The sequence below is a fragment of the Myotis lucifugus genome, unplaced genomic scaffold (assembly GCF_000147115.1).
Source record: "Myotis lucifugus unplaced genomic scaffold, Myoluc2.0 scaffold_68, whole genome shotgun sequence".
In the NCBI taxonomy this organism is placed as follows: domain Eukaryota; kingdom Metazoa; phylum Chordata; class Mammalia; order Chiroptera; family Vespertilionidae; genus Myotis; species Myotis lucifugus.
In genome coordinates this window covers 2,608,522-2,631,463 of record NW_005871116.1, presented here as the reverse complement: position 1 = coordinate 2,631,463, position 22,942 = coordinate 2,608,522, and the positions used below count along the sequence as shown (strand labels likewise).

Here is a 22,942-nt window from a genome sequence, read left to right as displayed (position 1 = left end):
TTAAACTGGGGAGAGAGCGGTGCAAGTCACATCTCCTCTTCGCGTCCACCGCTCCCTAACCCAGGCTGTAAACTCTCTCAGGGAAGGAGCCCTGTGTATGATGTTCACAGTGTATACCCATCACCCAGCATAATGCTAGCTCAGAGCAGTCGTTCAATATATAGTAGCTGAGTGAGTGAGTGAATGACTGCATGTAGTGCGGCCAGATTAATCTGGCCCACAGAATAAAGACTAACTCCTCGACGTCATATTTTGGGGCATCTGTAGCATGGCTCCAACCTACTGACCCTGCTGTTTCTTTTCTCTCCCCACAAATGGGCCTACGTCCCCAGTCATGTCCTATACTTCCCCACAATGCTTTGCTCATAAGCTGCCCTCACCATTCTCTTATTTCTGTCTATCAACGCACAGCTTATCCTTGTGAGAAAGATTTAGCAAAAAATTACAAACAACCTCTATTCAACCATATGAGTGTAGTTGAATACAATATGACCATGAAGAGTTATGTAACTATTAAAAAATAACATCCAGGTATCCAACCTTTGTGTGTGTGTGTTTTTTTTAATTGAATTGAGTAGGCATCTTTGAAGAAAAGGGAATCTGAATGGAATTCCTGGGAGTAAAAGGACCTGTGCTGGTTAAACGGGGTGGGGGGGGAGATTAATGGTCAGCAATAAAGATCTTGAAATACCAGACCCAGAATTATAAAATGGTATAAAAATATAGAACTCCATCTACAAAATTCCATAAGGCAGAGGCAAAGTCATCCTTGGAGGCTTCACTCATAAGGAATTTGAAGCTAAAATAAAAACTTAGGCACAAAAGTACATATTTTCTAAATTTTACTTGATACCTTTATATAAAATAATATTGCCAGGATGAACATGCATTTTAATGAAAACAATCAAACTGGCAAAGGTGCATTAGCCAAAACTAGCTTTACTAAGTGCCAGAATATTAGTGCAAATTTGTTGGAGTTAAATATGATCATTTTATATATGGAAACACATCAAAAAGAAAGTTTTTAACCTACCTCCACGAGAGGCAAGGACAGTACCATCATAGGAAAAAGCCACGCAAGAAGTGTCTGTACCCGGGTCATGAGCCTGTTTGTAGTGGAATTTAGGATGAACCTGTTAGAGAAGAAAGCAAAGTGTTAACATCTCATCTGAACTCAGATGAGAATATTTTTGTGGCAAGAATATTTCACTTTAGCCCTGACAGGTTTGCTCAGTGGTTAGAGTGTTGGCCCAGGGACTGAAAGATCTCAGGTTCGATTCCTGTTCAAGGGCACATACCTTGGTTACAGGCTTGATCTCTTGCCCCGGTAGGGATGCAAACAGGAGGCAACCAATCTCTCTCACATCAATGTTTCTCTCCTCTCCCCTCCCCTCCGCTCTCCCTAAAAAAATCAATGGAAAAAATATCCTTGAGTGAGGATTAAAAATACATATATTTCACTTTATCATCCAGAAAATGATATACATCCATCTGCATGTAAAATATTAATGTCACCTGATTATGGTTTTCTTTATTCTGGGGGGAAAAAATGTTTCAAAAAGCTTTCAAAACATCCAATTGCTTTAATAAGAGGCAAAAAAAAGAGATAAGGTACCCGGCTCATGTGGGTCAGTGGTTGAGTATCAACCCATGAGTATCAACGGTTTGATTCCTGGGTCAGGGCACATGCTTGGGTTGTGGGCTCAATCTCCAGAAGGGGGCGTGCAGGAGGCAGCCGATCCATGATTCTCTCTCATCTTTGATGTTTCTATCTCTCCCTTTCCCTTCCTCTCTGAAATAAATAACAATATATTTTTTAAAAAGAGAGAGATAAGTCTCAGTAGAAGATATTTCCCAGACTGCCTTAGTAAGCTCAGAGCAACTAAAGAAAACCACAGCCCCTGGCTTTTCGTTTTATACTTACAAAGCATATTACATAGTTATTGGGACCATTTCTTACAGTTATCTGAAAGTAAATATAAATAAAAATCACACCTGAACATACTATTTATTACATCGAAATATCACTGTATGCCTAGTAGACAGATACTGCATGTGGCTGTGAGGCTTGAACCATCTTTAATGTGCCTGCAGGATGATGCTGTTGTCGGTGATGATGAGAACGATGATGACAGCTAACTAACCCTTTCACAATGGTTATTATATCCTAGCCACTGTATCCCTTTTTATCTTGCCTATTTAATTCTCACAACCACTCTACACCACAGGTTCTACCATTATCATTTCCATTTTACTAAAGCACAGAGACTTGAGTACCTTGTCCAAAGTCACACAACTAGTGAGCGGCACTACATTATGCTCCTCTACTAAAGTATGTTAGTAGTCTTTTTAATTCCAATGTCGCTTCTAACACAGACTTATAAAAGTAACTCTACTACACTAATCTTGCCACTCAGTTATCATTCAGTAACCAGAACAGGATTTTTAGGCACTTAAAAGATATGGGAGGGACAATAACAAAGACAATAGTGTTGGCTGGTTACTCTAAGTCACATGGATATCCCGCAGAGGGATAATGAGAAACGAGGGTCAGTAACAGTTAAAGACTAAGTGGGAGAAGCCAAGGGCCACTCAGTTGCTTCCAAAGGACTGCAGTGGAAGAGCAGGCACAGCTGAGCAACAAACAAGAGAGCTCTGGTAGTGGATTTATAGAGCTCCGGAGACATTTGAACGCTCAGCAAGGCAGGTCTGGTATTCTGAGGTCAGGGCTCTCGCTGGGAAAACTGGAGACCCTGGAACATAAGGAGAGGATATTTGGACAGATGCCCATAACATGCTGGATCTGCAGACCCCCTGCAACACTCATGGCTTACAGAGGTGGCCCGCTCTTGCCTAGTAAGAGCACTTCCCAACGTATGAAGAAGTGGAAAATTGGGTCTCTCAATGGTTTGCCTCAAAACAAGAAAAGTTCTATTGGGACGGTATCCACAAATTACCTAAAGATGGGGGAAATGTGTAGCTAGCGATGGACATTACTTTGAATAAAGCACTTTTGATGTTTCTCTTGAAATTATTGTGTTTTCTTTGATTACAAAATCTGCATTATCTGGTACACCTACTATAAAGGCGTATACATTGGGACTTGCCCTCTTGCTGCTTTTGGAACCCAGCCACCTTGTGAAACACACAAGCTAGCTTCCTAGATAACTAGTCGTGTGCCCAGTCATCCCTGTAGCACCAGCTGACATTCAGCCAACAGCCAGACATTGGGGGAGGCCATCCTAGACCATCCAGCCCCGTCTGAGCTGTTAGTTAACTGCAGATGCAATAGAGACCCCCGGAGAAATCAGCCAAGCCAGTTCAGACCAGAAGTACTGCCCACTGATCACAGAATCATAAAAAATAATAAATGTTTGGTGTTTTAAGCTACTAAGTTTTAGGGTAATTTCTTATGCAGCAAAAGTTAACTAATGCAACATATATAAAGAATGTGGGCCTGGCTGCGGTGGCTCAGTGTTTGAGCATCGACTTATGAACCAGTAGGTCACAGTTCAATTCCCAGTCAGAGAATATGCCCAGGTTGCGGGCTTGATCCCTAATTGTGCAGGAGGCAGCCGATCAATGATTCTCTCTAATCCTTGATGTTTCCATCTCTCTCTCCCTCTCTCTCTCTCTCTGAAATCAATTTAAAAAATTTTTTTTAAATAAAGAATGTAAATAGTGCCTAACAGACAGTAAACATTATGTTAGTGTTTGTCCCTATTATAAGTCGGATGATACTACAGAAGCATTAATAAATTTTTAAGAAGGTGAACTCTCTCTCCCCTAACTTGGAATTCTACCAAATAACAAGTAACATCAACTAGCCCTGCCACCCTATAATTCAAATGTATTCAACTTTATCATGGCTTGTTCTTCATATAATCACTACACTCTTCTCTTGCCATTTTGTATCTGCCTGTAAGAGCAAAGCTTCTAGCAGTGTTCCTTCATCCTTGCTGTGGCTGCTCGGCACACACAGCGTCTCCAGGTAGTTGTAGTCTGTTTCCAACCAATTGCATCCATTTCTTCTATATATTCTTTGACACCGAATAAGACAATGATTCTAGCAGACAATAATGAAGTGAGAGAAGAAAATGCTTGGAAACATGGAAGGGAGAATTGCGTTTCCGTTGATTTTCTTAATGTACTAAGATGAAAGCTCTTTCATCTCATTTCCCCACTTTCTGATCCTTCCTTTCAAGTAGGTCAGCCTCAGATTCTCTCTTTCCCAGGCACGTCATCTGAGTCTTGAGTGCAGTGTAATACGCTATGCATCACATACCATGGTGCTTTCAATAGGAACATACTTAATAAATATAGCAAATGAAACTCTGAACTTCTGAGCATGTTTCAAGGAAACAATATATTTCAGAGTAAGTTGACAGTTTTCCAACTTTTTTAAAAAAGATCATTATTGTTCCAGCCAAGATGTTTTTCCCTCTCCTCTTTTCTTCCTTCTCTTTCTCTCACCTCCTTCCTTCTCTCTCTTTTTTTAAAGAAATAATTTAAAGACAAAAGAAATGGTACCTGACAAAAGTTTCTGAAAATTCTACTCATCACCCCCCATAAACATGTGGTAATGAGATTTTTGGAATTCACATCTACAGTGTCAACCACATTTACTGAAGGTCTATTATACACACAACACTGAGATATATAAATAGAGAGGCAACATGGAATTTTCTTCAAATGATGTACAAGTTGGGAAAAGGGGAGAAACATATTAAAAACCTTCATTCTTTCATAAAACATTTACTGCATCAACTTTGAGCTGGGTTTAGAGGGCATCAAAATGACAAAAAAAAAATTGGCCTCTGCCATAATGGGAAGCTCACAAGTCAGAGACAGGGACAAAGAGGGACAGACAGAGACAAAAAGAGAGACAGAGAGAACTAGGGAGAGTGAGCATTTATTTATGATCAGGGCTGAACTCGCCAGCAGGGTTCTCAACTCTTAGCCCACGTTCACTCTGTAATGACTGATTTCAGAAAACAGCTATGACTTAGCATTTCTTTTTCAACTGTGTTGGCAAAGAGATAGCCCAGTCTTCATTCATAACTAGACAGTGTTGCAATCACATGCCTGTTTGGTCATCTCAGACCAGGTGACTGCAGTGTGTGACTACCTTGGGCTCTATCCGATGACGGCTAGACGCTGCAGCAGCAGGAGACAGCTCAGCCACTGGACATGTGAGCCACAGGCAGAACATGACGCCACTGCTCTGGAATCCCTGGCTCCCCATGTGCTTGCCACTTGGAATTCAAGGTGTTTACTTTAGTCTATAAAACAAACCCCTTACGGTGAAGGCACAAGGTAACTTCACATTAATCTTTCTTCTTATAAACCCTAGCTGAGAGCAGTGGATGTACCAGTTAGGCTTCAAAAGTTTAGATGTAAGAAATGTTAAAGCCCTACAGAAGACCCATGCTTTTGGAATTTCAAGAAGGCAGTAAATAAAACTTTGGATTCTGATACTCCTTTCTAATCTCTGGACATCATATAGAATCATTTAAAGACGGGGATATTATCTGATTAAACCATGTAATACCCATATTTACTGTTCTGATTTTAAAGAAAGTCTATTTTTTTACTGGGGAAAAGATGAGGTTATACAGAATCTCATATGCTCTCTGTAGGTTTCCAAATGAGGACATCACCTAAATCACCAAGAGGAATGACTTAAGAGACAGCCCCAAGCAGGGCTTCCCAGAGGGTGTTTTGTGTAACATTGTCGTATCCAGGGGTAGGTGGCGGGTGGGGGGTCGTTCTGCAGCCAAGGAAGTCTGGGAAACCAGAGTTTATTTGTACACCATGGCCTTGTCTCGAGATTCACAATGCACATTAGTGTATTAAAAGCCAGAGTCTTTTAAATAGTAGCCTCAGAATAAATCAACTTCTTTAACATTTCCAAAGCTTATTTGACTCTGGAACCTTTTCCCCCCAGATAGTACTTACTAACACAGATAGAACTAACATTTTCTGGACCTTAACTGGGGAAACACATATTCAGAATAAGGGTCAGTACATTTTCTCTGGAAATGGCCAAACAGTAAATATTTTAGGCGACTCTCTTCTGCCTTTGTGGCATGAAAGCAGCCACAGGCAATATAAAAACCAACAGATGAGGCTGTATTCCAATAAAACTTTATTCACAAAAAGAGTGGCAGGCTGGATTTGGCCCACAGTTTGCTGACCTAGAGAGAACAAAAATCTGAGGAAGAAACACTCCATCTGTAAAGCCATCGTTACATAAACTATAATGATTTTAACTTGTGTCACTAATGGTGGTGGCGATAATACTGACAGTGACAACAGATACATTTATTGAACGTGCTGCTCCTTAGTGCAATGAAACATATGTCTTCTAATCTCATTCTTCAAACAAGCCTCCGGAGGTATGTAATTATTATGTCATCCTATATAAGAAAAGCATAATATGCAAATCGACCGAACGGAAGAACAGCATAACAACCATCCGGACAACCATCGGGACCATGCTAATGACACCTACTGGTGCCAGGCCAGCCAAGGTGGGTGCGATGTGATTGATCGGGGGCCTGGCCATTGCCCCATGATCACCCCGCAGAGGGAGGCCCAGGCCACCAACCAGCAGGCTGCAGCGGGTGGACGGGGCCTCCCTCTGCAAGGGAAGCCCGGGTCCCAGGTGCCAGAGGGAAGCTGGTGCCGGCAGCTGGGGCAAGGAAGGCCTACTCTTGCACAAATTTCATGCATCAGGCCTCTAGTTTTACAAATAAAAAAACTGAGGCTTAGCAAGGTAATTTACCCAAAGACATATGACTAGTAAACCATCAGAGCAAAAATTCAAACCCTGATTCGAACTTCAGAAACTACTCTTCACTAAAACATCTCTATTTATTTATATGTATTTTATGTGTGTATTATATACATATTTATATGTATTTTACATGTGTTTAATGGGCATGCGTGCGCACGCGCGCACACACACACACACATACACATACATACTGCCATGTTTCACCAGGCTTGTTTTGGATTTGTATAGATTATCATCTTGATGGCCCTCAATAAATTGTAAGTGCAAGGAGAGAGATGGATGATATGATATGACTTTTCTCCTTCAAACTACCTAACATTTTTTTTACACATTAGGGGTTTCGGGGGGGGGGGGTTGGGGAGGGAGTTCTATTACAAATTCCACCAAAGGCAGAAGCTAGCAGTATTTTATGCATACACGGACAGTAAATTTCACAAACCAGTCATTTTTCACCCCCCTCTAGTCCAAGTCAATGGAATCTGGTACATGATAACAGCCAACATTTATTGAGTGTATACTATGGACTAGACACTGTCCTAAGTGCAAGGTATGTATTAACCCCTTGAATCTTCCAGTGGCCTTATGAGGTAAGAATTATTATTATCCTCACTTTCCAGGGAGGGCATGGAGATGCAGAAAGGTAAGGTTAATTGCCCCAGATCATGTGGCCAGTGAGTGGCAGAGCCAGGATTTGAACTCAGGCAACCTGGCACCAGGACCTGCACTCTAACCTACTCACAGCTCTTCTGACTCCAGGCTCCCTCTACTCTGACTCCCATTTGCACCTAAGCTGGACCTGAATAATGAAGCGTCCTTGCTCTTTCCTGCCTAGGCCTGTCCTCTCACCCACCCACTTTGGAGTCTGGAGATGAAAGGTGAAGAAGTGCAGCAAGAGTGAAGTGTGGGATAGTGGGTGAGCTCTGGCAACAGATAAAACCATCGTCCTTGACTCAACCCAATTCCAGGCCACTAGTTAAACAGTCCACAAGCACAGGTTGATTAGCCTTTACCAAGATCACCAAAAGCCCCTGAATTAACTTAAAACTTGGTAAACAACACAAGTTACAACTGGCAACCAAGAAATCCCACAATGGTGTGGATCTCCTTGGCTGCTTTGCTTGGTGGCACCTTTTTTCTCCCGTCTTTCCTCTGAAGTCGGGGGTGACAGGGCTTAGGATCTTAGCCTGTCTCTACCACATAAGACACACACATAAGAACACAAGTGCAGCTTTCACTTCAGCTCTTCAATTGAAGAGGAACTTGAGAGCCACCGCGCCAACACCGGAAGCACAGCGCCATGGAATGACCTGCCTAGACAGGAGGGAAAGCCCGGCGGGGCCCCCTTTGAAGTCCAGCTGCCTGAGATTCACTGGCAGCCGCCCTTCAAAGAGAGCCGATGCTTCCTTCCCTCAGCCTGGCCGCCAAGCTTCCCGGGCAGCTGGGCAGATTTAGCCACTCTGCCCAGCTGTCTGTGAACTCTGGCAGCCAGTTCAAGTGAGGGATAGAGAGGTGGTGGAGAAGGGAGGGGAGGGTAAGGGAGGGGTGAGGAGGTGGCGAGCCCCATGGCGCCAGGGCAAAGAGGATGCTGGGTTTCCTTGGAGCCAACCTGATCAATGTCAGTCAAAAAGCGAGCTTCCAAGGGGCGCATAATCCAACTCCACTACAAAGCAACTTCGGAGACCAGAGAGGTCTCAAATGCACTTTCCTCCCAAAGCTGAGGGAATCTCAAATGTACTCTTGTAAAGATGGCCCAGCTGCCGCTAAAAACAGCCTAATCTCTACACAGGGAAGTAGGGGACAAAGCTAAGGTCAAAACCAACAAGGCACAGCCCTTCACTAATTCTGATTTCCCAGCCATGTGAGTTTACGCTTCTTGGGGGCTTTGGGGGTTGTGTTGCCAAGTGTGTTGTGGCAACCCTTCTGTTCCTCTGGCAGCCAATAGCTGAAGCCACTGTCTGTGTCTGCGCCTGTGCAGCAGATGCTTGGAGAAGATGGGCTCATTGAACATAAACATCGCCCATGTGCTGTTGCGTTTATGCTCTGGAGCCCCGGCTTGGAGTGGAGAGTAGTGAGTGGTATCAGCTGCAGGTGCAAAAGGGATGAGACCAGTTCTGTTGGTGACAACAAACTTTCAAAAGAAGTCTAACTTAGACCAAGATCTTAAACTTGGGAAACTGGGAGACTATGAACACTACTGAGATATGAGAAAATGGAAACAAAGAGTTGAGGGTCATGAACAGAAGAGTAAATCATCAGATATGCATCTTAGACAGAGCTGTCTGGTAGCTACATGGAGACGGGGGACAGGGAGATAAGAAGCCTGGGGGGAAGTGATCATAAGTTTCATGAAATCTTTCCTCTGGTTTTGTGCAATTTGATTAGGAAGAGATGTATGGATGAGCTTATGTAATGCACCATGACAATATGAGAAAGGCCTAAAATATTCAGCTAGACTATTACATTAAGTCACTAGCTACAAACACATCCTCTCCTGCTCTTTAGGTCTCCTTAAAACTATATGACACCGCAGTCAACCAGCATTAAGTACAATGACATACAATCCAAAACTTATCTAACTCTAAACATATAATACTGAGCCCACAGAAGCACCACCATTTAATATTTGCTGAAATTAGTCCAACTGTTTATTCACTCATTCTACAAATATTTATGGAGTCCTTGCTATGTGCAAGGCACCATGCTAGGTATTACAAATGAGTAACAGACTAGTAAAATGGCTTCTTACTCTCAAAAAGATCTGTCTAGAAAGGAAGGCAGACATAAAAATATATATATTTGCAATGCACAGTATCCTATATAATAAAAGGGTAATATGCAAATTGACCCTAATGGCAGAACGACCACTCAACCAGTCACTATGAGGTGCACTGACCACCTCTTGGTCCCTTTCCCCGGCCGGCAGGCTCTGATCGCCTGATAGCAAACAGGGAACTGGAGGTGGGTGGTGGGGGATGCAGGCGGCACCAGGCCAAGGCCCCTGGCCCGCCAGTCACCCCACACACAGAGGGTGACCCATGGCGGGGGCAGGTCCAGCCAGCAGGCGGAAGGCCTACCTCTCGATTCCTCCCCCCAGCCAGCAGGTTCTGATCACCCAATGGTGAATGGCGAACCGGGGATGGGTGGTGGTGGAAGGCAAGGCCGGCTGCAGGCAACAGGGGAAGATGGCCCTGATCTCAGGCCAGGCCTAGGGACCATACCTGTGCACGAATTTCGTGTGCTGGGCTTCTAGTCCTATCTAATAATAGACAAACAGGGTAATTGACCGTACCTTCGCTACGCCTCCCATTGGCTAATCAACGTGATATGCAAATTAACCACCAACAAAGATGGCAGTTAATTTGCATACATAGGCTCCAAGCGGCGGAGCGAAGACTGAAGGTGAGCCGGAGCCGCGAAGACGGAAGACGGAAGGCAGCTCCGGCCGGGGCCACGAAGACGGAGGACGGAAGGCGGCTCAGGCCAGAGCGAAGGCCTGGGTCCCGGGTGTCGGAGGAAAACCGGTGCCGGCAGCCAGGAGAAGGGAAGGCCTATTGCACGAATCTCTTCATGCAACAGGCCTCTAGTAATAAATAATGGCATTATCCACAAACTACCGGTACATAGTAAACCCACAAAATAATGGTCAACTCTACCATGGTAGCATAATGGTGATATGTTGGGAGTGGAGGAAAGAGAAATCAGTAAAGCCTGGTGAGGATTCTTGACTGTGGTCTTTGAAGGTTAAGTAGGAGATTACTAGGGATACAAAGAAAAGTAACTCCAGGAGAGCCTCAGAATGTAAGACTCAGGATTGTGAAACAGCACTCTGCTTTGGGAACTATAGGTGATACTAAGAACAGACCAGTGGCAGGGAAGACTGAAGAGCTGGAGGTCAAGCTATCAGTGGCCTCACATGCCCTTCCCTGGAGTTTTGAATGTGTGCTCTATGGGCTATGTTGAGCCTCTGAAGGGTTTTAAGGAGAGAGGGGTAATCTGATCACATCTGTATGTCAACAGATCACTCTGCAGCAGTGAGAAAGACAGCCTGGAAAAGGGAAGACCGTGGACAGGGAGATGAGTTGAGAAACACCTGCAGTGGTCCAGGGGATCGAGTGAGGGCTTGAAGCTGAGTAATGGAAGAGGACACCTGAGAATAGCTGAAGTTGCATCAGTGACTTGGGTATGGGCACTTTCAGTGAGTCTGTGAAGTGGACATAGAAAATATGGTCTATTCTGGAAAGAAACAGAACAACAAAAGAAGGAAGAGTTGAAGAAAGCTTTTGTTAAATCAAATAAATGAAAAGCAGAAACTTGAGCATATTTTCTAGGGCCAATAGGGATGAAAAGGATAAAAATACAGGAAAGGGAACAACTGATAGAATTAGGCCTCAGAGGAAGCAGGAAGGACACGATGGAGCGCACAGGTGGCGGGATTAGTGAGGAACTAGATGAGAAAGGCCTCCTCCTTGGAGACTGCAGGAAGGAGGCTGAGAGGCTAATGGGCATGAACACAGACACATTTGTACACACGAGGTGAAGAGTCCCACAGAAGTGAGCCCACTGCCCTTATTTTTCCATGTAAAGGAGGAGAGATGAGGGATTATAAGATGAACCTGGATAAGTATGAAAATACCCGATGATATGAAATGACACAGATAACTGGACAGGAAAAAGGAAGCAATTACCAAAGACAAGAAGGGTGAGAAGAAAATGTATGTCATAAATCTGGAATGGTACCAACCTGCAAAATTGTAGGATTTATCAAGTTGGACTTAGAGCTAGAGCAAGGAAGCAAGAGAGCCATACTATGAGGATATCAGAGCAGAAAACAAAAATTCAGCTCAAAATCTTGGAAATTGTACAGAAATCAGATGATTTTTTTTTTGCCTTTTCTCCAAGGACTATACCCCAGAGTTAACTGTGCTTTTGCCCCAAAAGTCGAAGTTGAGGTCAGTGAAATGCAACTTTAACTTGACAGCTCAATTACAAAATAAGGCTTCTGTCCTTTTCAAATGTACACTTTATTAGAGAAAATGGTTTCACAACAACTATAAGTGATAGTATCAACATTTTGCTTATTCTGAGCATAGCATTAACTAACTTCAAAAAAGCAGGTATTCCTGTTTCGCTCACTTAAGAAATCTATCTAAAGCAAACTTTATTGGCTGACTTCTAGGTCCGTGACGTTATGCTATGCTCGTAGGTACAGTGCAAAAACACTATCCCTGCCTTCAAGAGGATTACACGCTAATGGATATTTTTAAGAGTTTTCCCCTTGGAAACCAGTGATAAGTAGCCAGTCAACTCCTTAACACTTTGCCCCTATGAAAATCAAGTGCATTTTGTTGATTGATGTTCTGAAAGCCCTCAGGGAAGTTCTGTTGAAGGAAGGGTTGCAGTTTCAAGGCAGTATTTTTAAAAAGAGTGGGGGGATAAACAGTGACTAATGGTCTTTGAGTCACCAATGGAGAGAGTTATAAAGGACAGTTTCTTTTCCTCCTCAAAACAGGGAGCAGAGCACGTGAGGGAGGGTATGGGAGGGAACAAAACACATGCATGGTGTTGCCCTTAAATCTGTCTGCTTTCCTCTCCATACCGACTGCTCCAGAGCTCATGAAGGCACACAGCTTCGGTTATCTACTATGCAAATGATCCCCAAATTTTTATTTCACTCGGCTACTCTAACTTTCTCTCTAGCAAAGTCTTGTATGTCTAATGATACTAGCCATTTCCACTTAGATATACTATCATCTCTTCCAATCAATATTCTTAAAATTAAACTCATATAGTTTTACTCCCAATCCTAACTTTACACTTTTTTCAGTCACTAAGCATCATCTTTGATCCTTACCAAGTATCCCTCTCACACCCAATCCTCCTTTTAGTAACTAGTATAATGGCCTCCACTCCCTGAGCTGCCAGTACATGCTGATCTATCCTACATAAGAAAAGGCTAATATGCAAATTGTCCCCTCAGGAGTTCGACCCCCCTAATGTGTCACAATGGTCAAACATCACATTGCTATGATGTGCGTTGACCACCTGGGGCGACACAGAATGAAGGAAGGCCCCAGCCGGCAGCTGGCAGCCCGGGGAAGGAAGGCTCCGATCGGCCCTGATCGCCAGCCAGGCATAGGGACCCTACCCGTGCACCAGGCCTCTAGTCCTATATAATAAAGAGTTAATATGCTAATTAGACTGAACAGCAGAATGACCGTCCAGACAACCTTCCGACGAAGCTGGGGCTGCAAGAGCCGTCCAAGGCAACGAGGGCCTGCAAGGGCTGGCCAGGGCTGCGAGGGCCGGCTGAGGCAGCCAGGGCTGCGAGGGCCAAGCCCCTTGAACAAATTTCGTGCATCGCGCCTCTAGTGTGTGTGTGTGTGTGTGTGTGTGTGTGTGTGTAAGCCTAAGTGACCATTCGACCATTAGCTATGATGCACACTGACCACTGTGTGTAGACTCTCAACGCACAGGCACGGAAACATGGAACAGACTGATGAATCTCAGAGGGAAGGGGGGGAAAAAGGGAGGGCGGGAAGAGATTAACCAAAGATCTTATATGCATACTAAAGGCCCGGTGCACAGATTCATGCACCAGTGGGGTCCCTCAGCCTGGCCTGTGGGCCGAAACCGGCAGTCTGACATCCCCCAAGGGGTCCCAGATTGTGAGAGGGCGCAGGCCAGGCCTAGGGACCCCACTGGTGTACGAATCCGTGCACCGGGCCTCTAGTAGTAATATAAAAAGTAATATAAGCCTAAATGCATGCAAGCTTCACAGTGTACACAGCACTTTTATTGTGTACTATCACTTTCCATGCTCACAATGACTCAGTGAGATAAATAGGAAAGATATTTTTACTCCATCCATTGTCCGCATGCAAAAACCGCATACTGGGTCAAAAAGGTTAATAACCTGCTCAAGATCTTAAGTCCCACTCCCCATGATGCTCCTCTGCTTCATCCCAGTTATCATTTTTATAATAGCTTTAGGTAAGAAGAGATCTCATTTCTTTCATCTCAACCAAGTTAATCTTTCTAAAACTTTCTATTGGTTGTGTTACTTCCATATGCATAAAGTTTTGGGAATTGACATTGCAAAATAAGAAGGTAAGTAAGTAAATAGGTAAGAAAGTATGTGAATGAATGAATAAATGCATGAGTGAATGTCTAAAATCAGGCGCAATGATAGTCATCCTCCTTGGCCTGACCCAAACCTAGCTTCCTGGCCCATCTTCCTACTACTCCCAGTAAAAACCCTTTGCTCTAGATACACCTGAGTGGTACTGTCATTAGACTTCCATTCTTCACTCTACCTCTGCCCAGACTGATCCTTACTCAGAGAGCTGACTGTCTCCTATCATTACCCTGCATATCTCAGACCAGGGACCTTTTTACATGAAGTTTTCTAGTGTACACACAAGCACCCTTTTTTAAATGGCTTTTGAAAAATTTGGATTGATTTTTATAAAGTTGGGTATACGAATATGCTTCAGGGAGTTCATCATTAAAAATTCACATTGTAACACTCGTGCACTGCTGGTGGGAATGCAGACTGGTGCAGCCACTATGGAAGACAGTATGGAGTTTCCTCAAAAAACTGGAAATGGAACTCCCATTTGACCCTGTGATCCCACTTCCAGGAATATATCCCAAGAAACCAGAAACACCAATCAGAAAGGATATATGCATCCCTATGTTCATAGCAGCACAATTTACCATAGCGAAGATCTGGAAACAGCCTAAGTGCCCATCAGCAGATGAATGGATTAGAAAACTGTGGTACATCTACACAATGGAATACTATGCTGCTGTAAAAAAGAAGGAATTCTTACCATTTGCAACAGCATGGATGGAACTGGAGAGCATTATGCTAAGTGAAATAAGCCAGTCAATGAAGGAAAAATACCACATGATCTCACTCATTTATGGATAATAAAGACCATTATAAACTGATGAACAAAAATAGATACAGAGGCAGAGCAGCATCAAACAGACTATCAAACTACAGCGGGAAGGCGGGGGGGGGGGGGTAAGAGATCAACCGGAGGACCTGTATGCATGCATATAAGCATAACCCATGGACACAAGACACTGGGGGGTAGGGGAGGCCGGGGGAAGGTCAAGGAGGGGGAAAAGGAGACATATGTAATACTCTTTGTAATACTTTAAGCAATAAAAAAATATATATATATTTAAAAATTCGCATTGTTTCGTCTTATGTCATTTCTAAATGATTTCTAAAATCACTTCAAAAATCATTCAGAGTACGCTAACAATGTTAATAATTTTTAAAAAGCAAGTTAATGTCTTACAAGTAAAATTTAACAGGGTCATAAGTAGCAAAATTCAATAGGATCGGTGCAATTTAGAAGAGATAAAAATACAAAATGGCAGAGAAAATTCTTGCTCCAAATTACCATTTTTTTTATGTGCTGTAACATTTTTTAATCCAATTTATATGGATTAAATTATATATAATTCCACATAGTATTTGTCTTTCTTTGCCTGACCTATTTCACTTAACATAATGCCCTCGAAGTTCAACCACATTCTTATAAATGGCAAGATTTCATTATTTTTATGGCTAAATAATATTCTACTGTTTGTATGTGTGTGTGTGTGTGTGTGTGTGCATACCACAACTTATCAAAAAATAAAATATGTAAATAAAATTTCATATTTGAAAAGTCCAGTTACTCTTCCTTTCATAAAGAAGGCACGCTTATTTTTAGCTATAATTCAAAGGCTGTGAATAACAAACTACAAAGAAGTAGCAAATGCTCAACTTCATAATGTTGTTTCATTAAAGCCAAAGAAATATCTCAAACCACTATTTTTGTATATAAACTCCAGATGACAAAAAATCGGTAGAGTACTAAAGATGTTTGTTGACATTTTATTTTATAGTGACCTCTGACAATCTAGCTACCAACAGATTATCACTAAAAGAAGAGCTCTTTTTCTCTGGAACATTTAATTCTTTTGAGGGGGAAATTTTATTCTTTAAAAAGAAATTAACAAGTTCAAGTCTATATTGAGATTAATCACAGTAAGTTTCTAAATTATAGCCTCATAAATTACAGTCGAATAGCTTCATAAATGTATTTAAAAACAAAAGAAAATTCAACATGCCTGAAAGACATGGCCTTTTAAAAAGGAGCCCACAGGTTCTTTATACATTGCAGTCATTACCACCACCTTAGTCAAGCAAGTAAAGCAAGAAAATACACTGGAGGAAAGTACTTATTAGTACATCCTCTCAAAATAAACATTTTCATTTGCTCATCCTACATATTTACTGATGAGCTGTTTTTAGTATGGGGGCTTCTTCGTGGAAAACAAATTGTTTCCATGAAAAAACAACTATTTTATATTTTTGAAACTTCTCTCTACACAAACTTCAGTCTGTCAATAATATTTATTGAGTGTCTCCTTGTCTGAGGCACTCAAAGCGAAACTATGAATTATTTTCATGAGAAAAGTATTGACGTTTAGCGTTTTAAGTCGCACAGTTGACACACAGACATTTGGCTACAGCTGATGTACAACAATGTGAACGTGGGAAAGCGGCCAAATGAGTTCACGAGTGTCACAGGCACGGCACTGAATGAAAGACACTCAACTTACTCCACTGACTGGCAACGGTTTTAAAAGAGATTTCAGCTGTTCCTCAATTCATGTAACATGAGGCATAGTTTAGTAAGGTCGGAAATATCACAGGTTACCAAAAAAGCAGAGCTGTTGCCTTTCTTGTATAAATTACGAGCTACCTAGAAGAACAAGCACCAACTCTGTTTCCAGGTCTCATGAGAATGTGCACGAAGTTCAGGCAGCCTTTGCAGGATGTGTCTGGTTACAGCCTGGGTAGTGTCACAATGGTCACACATCACATCGATTGCAGCTGGGAAGACCCCACCAAGTTTCCACCTTTTCTGAAGCAACCACAGACACAAAGCTCTAGCCTTCCCCTAAGAAAGGCTGGAAAGGGAATTTGCTCTTATTTTGTCTTTTCATTTGAGTGAAGTTTAAAAGATTTTAGAAAATCTAAAAATTATTTCCAAAATGCCCAAGGAAGTCATGAAAAAGTGAAGTTTGACAATGTTTTTGAAAGTATAATATTCATGTTCTAAAGAACGCCTTACCTCTCATCTAATCCTATATTTGATAGAAGAACTGTCATTAGAAGTTCAAAATAGCCAGGAGGTCACGGTTCAATTCCCGGTCAGGGCACATGCCCAGGTTGCGGGCTCGATCCCCAGTGTGGGGCGTGCAGGAGGCAGCTGATCAATGATTCTCTCTCCTCACTGAAGTTTCTATTTCTCTATCCCTCTCCCTTTTTCTCTAAAATCAATAAAAATATATGTATTTTTTTTAAAGTTCAAAATACTTCTGGATTTATGAATTAATTAGCAAATGAATTTTCATTCTTTTTAGGAAAACAAATCACTTACTGCTCACCAAAAAACAAACAAAACTGAAAAAAACACCAAAAAATGTATTGTGTAATTCTAGTCAGTTTTGAATTGTTTTCATACTTTGATCTGGATCATAATCTTATAAAATAATGGACCTGGCAATAGTATTTACGCAATAAAAATGAAGTAAAGTGAGGGTGCTGGCTTATTTTCTCGATTTATGAACAACTGATGGAATTAGGAGCTGGCAGTAAGAAACTGAAGACATAAAAACAGCTGCAGGATGAGTTTGTGTTGCTCTCTCTCTTTACCTATGCCACCCTCAGGTGAGTGAGACATGCCTCTCCGTTTTCAGTCCTCTGTGAGTCAGCATACAAGGCATGCTCACTGTGTACCCCTAGGCACTGGGCCTCCAACAGGGTTCTCTTTCCTAATTCGAATTCTATTTCCCACTTCCTGGTTGTTATGAGCGCCTGGTACCTGTCTTATCTGGACAGCTTTATGCTGGAAATACTGTCTTTGAGAACATCTTAAATGGGACCCCTTCAATATCTGGATATAGGACCGTAACCTATATGCTCATTTTCAAACGTCTCCTCGGTGCTCCTATTTTAAATCTTGGCAACAGAAATCAAGATTAAAATATCAAATATAAATAACAATAGGACAAAGAATATAGTTCTTATTTTCTAAATTTAAAGAATTTAGTTAACTATTACTTTCCATACTAAGACGATGAAGAAATGGAGGAAGAAAAACAAAAGAAAGAACTTGACTAAGCATTTCAAAGGAAAAAGTAAAGCTAATATAGAGATAAACAGAAAATAGACCAGGTAATACTGTGGGGAGGTGGTAATAGTAGGCTAAGCAACTAAAATGTGAAATAAATCATCACCAGTTAGTTGATCTTGGAATAAATACTTGTGAACTTAACTGTAGGGAGTTTATACTAATAAAGGAAGACCTACTCTCAGAAAGCAGGTACCACACTTTTAGCAATCACACTTTCAAAACTCCTACAGGTATACTTAAATCAAATATTCTATTGGAAGTCACTAGATCTAGAATACTTAATGTAACCTTTAATGACACCTCCCCACCATCACCAATCTTCTCCAGCCATAGAATAAACAGGCCTCTCTAAAATAGTTTACACTACCATATAGAACAACAAAAATCAATTCACAAAATTAAGTGTTTCGGTGTTCAGTACCTATAGCAGAGAAGTGAACCTGGGGTTTATATCTACTGGAACTAGGCAGTATATGGCAGGAAAATCTGGAAGAGAAATTCTAAGTATAAGAAAGTGTGCTATGAATCAGAGAAATAAAAGAGGAAAGGCTAAAGGTCATGTTCTTCAGTGGTTTGTGGTGGTGGTAGAACTGAAAAATAGTTCAAAAGACCCACAGCAATTTTGCCGTACTGAATGGAGTATTGGAAAACAACTGGAATGTCAATGATGCTAACACCGAGAAAGGGGCTATGTTGGGGTACAGCCCACAAACACTCTCCTATTCCACTGTCCTCTGGTTAATAAAAGACCGTCCTAACAGGAATTTTAAAGATGCTACACTATACCTCATTTCATTCAAGTAAGCATGAAATTCTGGACTTTTAAGCTGCCTCCTATTTCTAGCTTAAATCACCGACTAAAGAAAAGTTCCAATTCTTCAAAGGGACGGAACAAAAAAGTACAAACTTGTTTATTTACTGATCTCCTTTAAGTGACTAGTGATTTTTCATTTCACACAGTATTTCCAAATTTGGAAGGACAATTTAAAATTCACTGAACTCGAGAATAAGTGCAGCTTTGAGATCAAAAGGTAAGCTAATACAGAGAGCAAGTATCTGTTCAGAGTTTAAACCCAGAGTTTGACCTACTTTTAAGACTTTATAGCCTAGAGGAGAAAGTCTTTAGATCTAAATGTCAGCATGTTCTTTTAAAATTATTATTGTGATTATTTTTAACTCCATCATTCTCTCAAAGAAAAAACCGCACAATAGTCTATTGATCAATGACTAGTGACTACTACATCAGAAAGGCTGAGACACAGCTATAGAAAATTATCATGGAAATACAAAATGCAGCAACACTGACAGCTACCATCCGGAATGTTCACTCCATAAAATGGCATTAACGCAGGTTTTTCAATGTTAGATAAATGACATAAGATGTTTTTAGAAGTTTTCCCTAATCAATGAAGACAAATACGTGAAATACACTTGTTTTTCAATGTCATGGTATTAGAATTATGAGAACTCTATAAGCATTCTATTACAAAAAATTTAAATATATATTTCAGAGATATAAAAGAATCAATAGCACATGCAAATATCCATGGGGATCAAAGAAGACCATGATACAGTGATTGAAAGCAGTGCCTTTGCAGTCAGATGGACCTGAGTTTCTTGGTTTTAATATTTCTAGTTGTACGTAAGAGACAAGTTATTTCACTTCTTTAAGCCTTACTTTTCTCATCTATAAAATGAGACTATAATACCAATTCCAGAATTCAATGAAATAATAGATGTAAAGTGCTCAAACACACTTCTAGTACCCAGAAAATGATCAACAAACAATACCATAGCTATTATGTTGTTTTGCTATGACACAAGCATTTGGAAAGTTGATGAATATTAAGAAATAGTTTCAATATTGTGAAATCTCAAACTATGCTAACCAGAAGTCAAGAGTATATTTCAAATCAAGGGAGCAAACCACTTCATCATCATGATAACCATCAAAGGGTATTGTCGAACCCAAGCCAAAAGAGACGCACTGCCCTCAAGGAGCTTATAACCCAAAACAGATGACAGTGGCATCAGCTCAGATGTAAAAGGCCAGAGCCATGGACAGAGAATTATACAATGAGCTCAGACCTAAAAGAGCTAAGAGCCAAGAAAGTGAAGGTACTAAGACAAATTTGTGCATAAATAAGGCTCATAGACCAGAGTTCCTGAACCCACAGATGGGGCAGAAAAAGTATTTAGAGAGTAATTTTTAACTTCTTTCTGTCTCGCTAGCAGCCCCAGTGAGCTCTCTGGCTTTCCTTTAAATAGACTTCTAAATAACGACAATAAAAGTCTGAGGAAGTCTTGACGAGTCTTCACAGATGGATAATGTCCATATCCACTGGGGGTGGGGAGGAAAATCACAGTCATATTATAATGATTAAAATCGCTTCACTGAGTCTTAATCACATGGCCAGAAAGTGTAAAGTTGTAGGGAAATTTTTTTGAGGTTTTTCCATCATATTAATACGGTAATTATTTAAGGAAAACTTACTCCAATGAGCAACTAGGGGAAGAATTTCAAAGGCTGGACACAATGACGCTGCTGTTCATCATTTAAATGAATGCCCTCTCTGGGGTTGTTTTCATCTCTTCTGAATGTTCTAACTTACTCATCCCTTGGGCAGCCGTGAATAGCTTTTGTTCATCTGGCTAATACAACCATTTAATTAAGTTACATATTTTTCTTTTAAGTGCTATGTATAGTAAATTATTCTAGAAATACTTAAAAGATAATTCATTGAAGCAAATATTTTAGTCTTGCTCTTAGAAACAAGTGTCAGTTATCACTTTCCCTTATAAGCAAATCAGCTAAAACTTCAGATGCTGCATAGATTCCAATAACTGCTAAGAAGAGGGCTGATGCAGCACCATACCAATTCACAAAGTGTGATCTCAGATCTCAGCATCAGTGTGACCTTTCTTCTGTGAGACACATACTGGAGAGTTCCCCGAGAGGAAGGCACTACGGACACTGAGAGTTAGGACCTGACATGTTGAAGTCAACCAGAAAAACAAACATAAATAAACTTCTGAACTGATGAGGCTAAACAATGGCTAACATTGAGAGAGCTTACTACCTCCCAAGCACTGTTCAAAGCGTACACACACACACACACACACACACACACACACACACTACATATATATACACACATACATATGCAAATACACACACTCGTTTAGTCCTAACAAGCCTGGGGGGGAGGGGTGTGTGTGCTGTAATTATCCCCATTTTATAACTGGAAAAACTATCATCAGATAATAAATGGCAGAGACTGGATTTGAATTCAGGCATCTATCCATAGTGTACACTGGTAACCATTACACCATATTGACTTTCAAACTCAACTTACTAGCTCACCATAATATATATAAAAGCACATTAGACCTCAAAGTGCTAAAAAATGTACATGCCTCACTTTGCAACATAAACTCATTTTAGTGTCCTAACAGACAGGATAAGAAAGGTGAAGAAAGTTTCAAGTTCCTGATAGTTCTCCATTAAATAACAGGAAAAGGTTATTAAATCCCTTAAAATCATGCTAAAGGACTCTGTCTCACTCCTCACATTTTCACTGACATCTAAGCATTAGTAGATCTGTACATTATAGTCAGAATTCTCCATTGTAGCGGAGAAGGACTACAAATGGCAGCTCTGAAGCAGCAGGGTACAGACCTCGTCCAGCACTCTCCTTCGACACGGCGGTGTTGTATCCTGTCAACTTCCATCAAAATTAGTGCAGAGGGACATGGAGAAAATACAATCTCTGTGGAGGATCACTGTGCCATCTCTCTCAATATATGCATCCAGAAGGGATTCTGATCCAAAGCTGAGTAAGGCACAGAGGGAGTTGGTAAGAATCATCGTTAAACACGGGCCAGACGTCCTAAGCAAAGTGGTAATACAGGTAAAAAAGGCAAGGAGTCAGGGCATGGAAATTCAATCAGGAAAAACAAGGAAATTGGGTTGGACAGTGGTCGGCAAACCGTAGCTTGCGAGCCACATGCGGCTCTTTGGCCCCTTGAGTGTGGCTCTTCCACAAAATACCACGTGCAAGCACACACATACAGTGCGAAGTTGACTTAAAACTTTAAGTTTATTAAGTTAATTTTAGGGAACGTTGTGGAGTGAAAGAAGATGTAGTGTCGAGGATTGAGAAAGGTATGTTGAGATGGTTTGGACATATAGAGAGGATGAGCGAAAGGAGATAGACGAAACAAGTATACAAGACGAGTGTGGATGCGAGAGTTGGAAGGGGTTGACCTCAGCGAATGTACCTCAATCAGATTGAGGACGTTTTTAGCAAAGGCCAGCTTAGGAGTACCCTAATTAAGTTAATAACAATGTACCTACCTATATAGTTTAAGTTTAAAAAATTTGGCTCTCAAAAGAAATTTCAATCGTTATACTGTTGATATTTGGCTCTGTTGACTAATGAGTTTGCCGACCACTGGGCTAGGAGATCATGGAGGAAAGAATCCGATCTCAGTGAAGTTCTGGAAATAGAAATCTAGCCCCAAGCCAAAAAGTGAGGGCATTTTTCAGTCAAAATATGGGGAAAGAGAGTAATGGGTATGGATACAAGCCCCAGTATTTAATAAATTCATTCACTTATTCAACTGAGTTGGCTATGGAGTTGAAGATTCTGTGACTCAGCACATCCAAAACTGACTTCCCTAAAGCCTCCCCTGTCCCCCCACTTCCTCAGGGAGATCTCCCCGCCTTGGAGGGTGGCTTAGGCCTCCAGTCATTCAGACTAGTCAGTCACTCACCCTTCACTCCTCAGATACAAACTTCTACCAAGTCATATGTGCCTTGGTCTTCCATTCTCACTCCATATACTCGATTAAGCTCCTCATCACCTCTCATTTAGGACTGGACTCACCTGAAATCTGATTCCCGCCCCCCGCCCCCCGCCCCCACCTGCCTAAT

At 41.4% G+C, this 22,942-nt stretch overlaps 1 protein-coding gene across 1 annotated transcript in view; it reads right to left on the bottom strand.

The window, feature by feature from the left end:
* WDR70 (WD repeat domain 70) overlaps positions 1-22,942 on the bottom strand; it is a 184,574-nt gene that overhangs the window by 50,472 nt on the left and 111,160 nt on the right. The window contains exon 11 of the mRNA XM_014457044.1: positions 1,034-1,133. Within this exon, the coding sequence (XP_014312530.1) occupies positions 1,034-1,133 (100 nt within the window). The remainder of the gene's footprint in view (positions 1-1,033; positions 1,134-22,942) is intronic.